The following is a 6,000-nucleotide window of genomic DNA, read 5'->3' as shown; positions in this document are numbered from 1 at the left end:
TGGGCGACATTATGGGCACTCTTTCAGAAAAAAAGATTTAAAGAAATTCATGGTTTTTCCCCCGCGGTTGCCATGTAGACCACAAACTTCTCTCTCTTTCCTTTTAAGCTCTGATAAGAACCACCCCGCATTTCTGAAGGTCCTAGGGGCACGTCAGGGCTCCCCCCTCCCTCCCGCTCCCCCCTTGTCAAGGCCCGGATGTGCGAAGATCCGAGAGAAAAACCGTTGCTTGAAGTCACGCTTCGGGCCGCAGGCAACAGCAGCACCCAGGATGCGGATGTGAAGTCCTTCTTAGAGAAGAAAAAGCAGAGAGATTTCACCGCCTCCCCCCACCTCACACACGTCAGACATCTCTGGGGGTCTCAGGACCAGAACTCTGCCTGAGGCAGCTGACAGGGCTTGAAAGAAACCCTCAGTTCCGGGGGAGACGCGCCAACATTGTGGCCACGCTCCATGTGGAGAAAGCATCTGCACGGAGGCGTCCGCCCCTCCCAGACATGCAGCCGGACTGTGGGCGGACAGGCCGCGGAATCTCAGCGAAGTTTCTGACAGCCTGCTCTCCAGACAGGTGGGGGGCAGCCTGTCAACGGGGGACGGATAGAGGAGGCTGGAGTGATGGCCAAAGTGTTGGCGCCCTTGGCGCACCTGGTTCAGCTCAGTGGCAGCCAATTCCAAAAAGTTTCTATTTAGCCAGACATTCAGGGATCATTATCGAGTCTTGATGAAAGTACGAATAAGGATGAGCTCTGTAACGCTGAAGCATCTGCTGATGCTCATGTTAATCACTTCCCAGATCATTTCCTTTGCTTCTCACGCACATGCCAACCTTCTCACACAAACCCACGGTGAATCACCCTCTAACATCGCCTTCTGACTTCCTTAACCCAGAGCCCGCCGGATCCTGCGGTCAGATACCCTCCAGGGGGGTGAGGTGGCCACACATCCCCTTCCCCTATTCTGCAGCTGGACCTGCCTCACACGCAGACGGTTGGCCACTCGATACAGTTGGAAACCAGGTCCAGGCGCTGTGATTTTTATACCAGTAAGTGTTGACACAGGAGAGCTTCTTAAGGAACAGGGTTTTCAACCACACCTTGACAGTTGGTTGTTTCACAAATAGTTCTTTCAAAGAGCCCCATTTCATCTGAGCAAGCACTTGCTGACTCACTCAGGGAGCACACATCTTCCAGGAAGTTTGTTGGCAGCAGACAGCGGCTAAAAATCCCAGGCAATTGTTTTTCCATGATTCCATTACCAGCTGGCAGAGAGGACAAGTCACTAAAATAGGAATTTCTCCTTCGACATGAAGTCATGGAGACCACAGTGAGGCAGCCTGGTGCCCGGTCTGGTCTGTCCCTCTCCGGTATCCCTGGTCCGAGCTCACAGCCATGAAACTGTAACTCCTGCTACGTGCTTTGTCGTTGAAGGAGTGTCCCATGCCAGAACCCAGACACACTCAGATGCAGAGAAATCAGCTCCAGGACAGAATGTGATCACTGAAGTCACAATGATAAATTCTGCTTAGAATTTCAAAATCCTAGTCTTGCCCAAAGTCTGATTTCAGTAAGAGAATCCAGCAAATGGGAGCCCAGTTCTGGACAGAACATAGCGACGGCTATTATGACTCAAGCCTTTACTTTCATATTTATTATAATCTTATTATGTTTCTGTTACAACCTCATTAGAGCAGAAAAGAAATGCTGAGCATCTGAAATTCACTCACTAGCATTAAAAAACAAACAGCTACAACAACACTAGAGGGAAAAAAATCAATTGCGCAAAAGACAAAACTTCAATTTGCAGCCTTGTCCCGAGCTGGCTGTCCAGAGGAACGACCCGCCCAGTCGAGACCTCACACAGTCCCACTCACGACTCCACCTCAGGTAGCTTAGTTAAGAACTGTCCTCAGAAACACATGATTCAGTGGCATTTAATCTCAAATGGGTTTTCATTTATTCTTTAGATGTTAAGACTTGACATCAGGTTTGCAAAGGGGGAAAGCCCTTCATGGGCATTTAAAAAAAGCTGGCTCCACACAGGCATCCTGAGATAGTTAGATGTTAGCTGATATAAATCCACTTTTTGGAAAGCAATGCCCCAAAATTCAAGAATCTTTTTGGTGCATTTTCTCAGCGCCAAGCAAAGGGATTATGAGAATGAACAAGTGGTGGCCCCTGTGCTCAGGGTTTCTCAGGACACTCTGTCCACGTCTATGTACATGTAACAGGAAACATTCAGGCTGTTTGCCAGGGTCCTTCCTCCTTGAAGCACTCGGCTCACACTGGCTTATTCTATTCCCATAATAAATCTAAGGAAGAGGCACTGTAATTATTTCCATTTGATAGATGAGCAAACTGAGGCAAGCTTACACAACCAGCTGTGCCAGTTTTCAGTGCATCATCCTGCACCTCCCAATGCACCCTTTTTGCCTGCTCCGTCAAAATGGATCTGGGCCCTTGGAATGTTTTCCCTCTTCCTCCCGGTGCAATGCCACACTTGGCCAGTAGAGGGAGCAGGAGAAACATCGCAGGAGGAGAAGGGCGTGGCTTCCCAGACCTAGGACAGTCGCTCCAGATCCCTGCCAGTGTGCATGGCATCTTCAGCCCAGCCCCAGTTCCTACCAGTCAAGCAGCCGGCAGCTCTGGATGGCCAGCTGCCGCCCCAGCATCTCCCTCAGGTGCTGCTGTAGCAGAGTGCCGTAGACAGGACAGCTCCCCTGTATCCCAGAGAGTGGACTTCCAGCAGGATCCACCCACATGGTACCCCAGGAACTCCTCTGCACCTGCTGAGCCATGACTACTGAGTCTCCAGAAATATCCAGACCTCAGCCCAGGGCCGGAGGGCGTGCTCTTCCTCAGGGCAGCACTGCTCCTGTATCTGCTATTCCCACCTGTATTCGAGTTCTTTTTAGTCCTCACTAGCCAATCCCTTGTTACTCCAGACCTCTGTTATGATTCAGAACCATTACATTACATTTCCCTGTTGGAGCTGCTGTGCGGTTCCTCTCTCCTGATGGGATCCAGGCTGATACCTCTGCCTTCGACCACAGACCAGGGAGCAGTGTGGGCAAGATGGGAATCCAGAGTCTGTGCCCCTGGTGGTGTGGTCAGACAACCGTGCTGGGCAAGACGGCACAGGTTCTGATGTGTTGATTCATCCTGAGAGCAGGACAGATGGGAAGTGTCAGGAGAGAACCCAGAGGCTGAGCTTTGAAAGAGTTTTCCAGAGACACTGGAAAACAGACAAGCAGACGAGAGACATTCTAGGAAAAGGGGCAATGTCTACAGCAGTGGGAGAATGGAAGGGGACGGAAGTGTCACTGGGGCTCGTGCCTAATCCCCTAAACTTCTTTCTCATTCCTGTGGAGACTCCTGGGGAGATGCGGGTCTTCAGGATCCCGAACCTTCCCTCCACAGCCTCCCCTGCTCCTCCCATGCCAGCTTCCTGGGAACAACCTTCTCCCGGGCCTTGGGAAGCCCTGGGGCTCTGACCTGGGTGCTGTGATGGTGAGAAGGCAGCGGGGCGGGAGCAGGTCAGAGGCCCCCGCTGGACCCAGGCTACGTCTCTCTAAACACCATCTGCACTGGCTGCTCCATTCATAACACAGAGCACGGATACTTTAATTTTTGTAATAATTGCATTTATTTCCATTTTTGGTAAAAACTGTTAACTCCCCAAACACACACTTATAAATAATGGACACTGTAAATGTTTGCAGGAACAAATGGCAGAGTTGGAGCCATCAGGCCGTTGTCAGCAACACAGCTCTTTTTGGGGCAGGGGTGGAGGGTTTGCAGAAAACACCCAAGTTACCTACAACTTTTTCCAGCCAATTCTGCGCTCACGGATTCCACAGAAACAGACTCTTGTGCTAAATGAAGAAAGGAGCCGGGAGCAGGGTGGGGGGTGGAGAGGGCTGCTCTGACCCCAGGCCACAAAGCAACGGGCCACCGCTCCCTCCTCTCCAGCTGAGCCCCACCTATTTCCCAAGTTGGCTTCCAGTGTTCCATGGTGCACACGTCCGGAGAGGTTTTCAACACACTGTGTGATGACCTGAAGTTCGGAGTCGGCAGAAGGGGCAGAAGGGGCAGAAGGTGGGGTTGGTATTTTAAAAGTGATAGATTCAGGTCCTTGAAATTTGATGAGAAAAAAAAAACAACCCAGCTCTCAGGCATCGAAGTGCACGTGAGCGCACATGGCCTTTCTGCTGGGGTGGAGAAGATAGGTGGAAAATATCACAAGCAAATGATAAAATTCAGAAGTTAAAAAATGAAGGGACTGCATCGAGGGGGTTCCGCTGAGCTGATTACCCCACGACAGCCGGGTGGCCTGTCCCCACAAAGGTTTCCTGTTTCTGCTTAGTTTGGGTCAGCAATTCTAGGAAGCTGTGCTTTTCTTTATGAAAAAAAAAAAAAATCAAAAGTCGAATGTTTCACGTCATGAAGATAATGCTAAGTTTAATGGTTTATCCAGCGTTTGAAGTCACCCCAGGTCCAGGTAGAGGGTCAGCAGGGCAGCCTGCGGTTAGACTGCGTTCCTTTGAAGGAGCTGGTCCAGTAATTGCTAGGGAAGGAGGAAACAGAGATGTCAAGGTCACAGTCAGCATCTGTGCGCCACACGCGTCACACCTGCTGGCGGCCGGGCCGTTACCTTTTTGAAGACTTGGGCCCGGAGTCTGTTACTCTGTAAGATCACCCTTTTCTTTTGGTCTTCTTTTTTCTTTCTAACTTCTGGCAGGTTATTATAGATTCTGAAACAGATGCAGAAAACACTCTGAATGGTTGCAAGACACCATGGACCCGCGTCCTGCCTTGGCCGCAGGCTCTTCTGTTTCAGAGGACAGGTGGCCCGTGGGCCACCTTGCGTCTGTGAGACACCGAGCCCCGGGGCTCCCTGACGGTCTGCAGGTGGGCGGCCCAGGCCCAGGCCGCGCAGCCCAGAGTCCCACCCAAGGCGGAGCTGGAGCGGCTGCTTGTTGGTTTAGAAGCCACTCTTCCTGTCTCTGCATTCTCTGTGACAATTAACCACTGCCTTGTAAAGGGAGTGATTCCAGCCCTACCGCTTTGCCGCTCTGCGTGTAAACTTCCCTTCTACCAAATGCCTTTCTGCCTCTCAAGTTCTGCCTTCCTGTGACTCAGGACAGGAGCGGCAGATCAGAGGAAGCAGCAGGAACTGTGCTGAAATAACACACACGTAAACTGCATGTGTGGTTCTTCACCCGCTGCCTTCCTGATTCAGCTGTTCCTCTAGACATCTTGGGCCTAAGTGTGATGTTCTTGTCCTGGTGTCAAATTAGGAGCTTCCAAGATAAAGCAGGGCCTGAGGGGCCCTTCTTCCAGGCCCTTCCTTCCTACTTCCCATCAGAGATGGTTTAAGTACTGCTGCTAAACTCCAAGGGCACAGCGGACACGCCGCGGCCTGAGCTTTTGCGGTGCTGTACACACGGTGCTCAGCTAAACATCTCTTCTTTATTTTCCCTTGTGTTTGAAAGCCAGACAGCATCTGCTTAACACGTTCCACTGTTAAAATAAGAATTACAGAGTATAACAACATGGATGATGGCGACATCAGCCGCTGACCTTGTCCTGGTTACAGGGCACTCGGCTAATCCCTTGACATGAGTTGTCTCAGTTAATCCTCGCTGGAGTTGGAACAACATCCAGTGTCCCGCTGTTCTGTGAGTGACCAAGCCCAGCCCCAAGGAGGTCTGGACGCTGGTGCTTGAGGGGCTGGGATTCCAGCCTGACTTCATGCAACGCTGTCTCCCAGTCATGCAGCACAAAATGCCCCAGGAATTGCTCACACCACGTACAGCGCCCGGCATGCCGTGGACGTCAATTTGGTCTAAATGAATAAATGAACACATAACTGCCAAATCCAGGAGCTGTTCTTGAAAGGACCAGGAGACGACTGTAGGGTCAGTAGGAAAGCTGACATGTCCCAAAGCCCCACAGTGGAAATCCCTTTGGATCCATAGAGACGCACCTTCCGAATACAGAC

The 6,000-nt window shown here is 51.2% G+C and overlaps 1 protein-coding gene across 2 annotated transcripts in view; it reads right to left on the bottom strand.

Annotated features, from left to right (window-relative positions):
• Nucleotides 1-3,611: 3,611 nt before the first annotated feature.
• The window catches only part of C11H10orf90 (chromosome 11 C10orf90 homolog), a 210,223-nt gene continuing 207,834 nt past the window's right edge, over nt 3,612-6,000 (bottom strand). For both annotated transcript variants that reach the window (XM_010952665.3, XM_010952672.3), the window contains 2 exons: nt 4,651-4,750; nt 3,612-4,563 (listed from right to left, as the gene is read on the bottom strand). In XM_010952665.3, coding sequence (XP_010950967.2) covers nt 4,525-4,563; nt 4,651-4,750 — 139 coding nt within the window. In that variant the 3' untranslated portion in view covers nt 3,612-4,524. The remainder of the gene's footprint in view (nt 4,564-4,650; nt 4,751-6,000) is intronic.

The sequence above is a fragment of the Camelus bactrianus genome, chromosome 11, assembly GCF_048773025.1.
Source record: "Camelus bactrianus isolate YW-2024 breed Bactrian camel chromosome 11, ASM4877302v1, whole genome shotgun sequence".
In the NCBI taxonomy this organism is placed as follows: domain Eukaryota; kingdom Metazoa; phylum Chordata; class Mammalia; order Artiodactyla; family Camelidae; genus Camelus; species Camelus bactrianus.
Note: the sequence above shows the minus strand (reverse complement) of the source record. Positions and strands in the feature narration are given on the sequence as shown.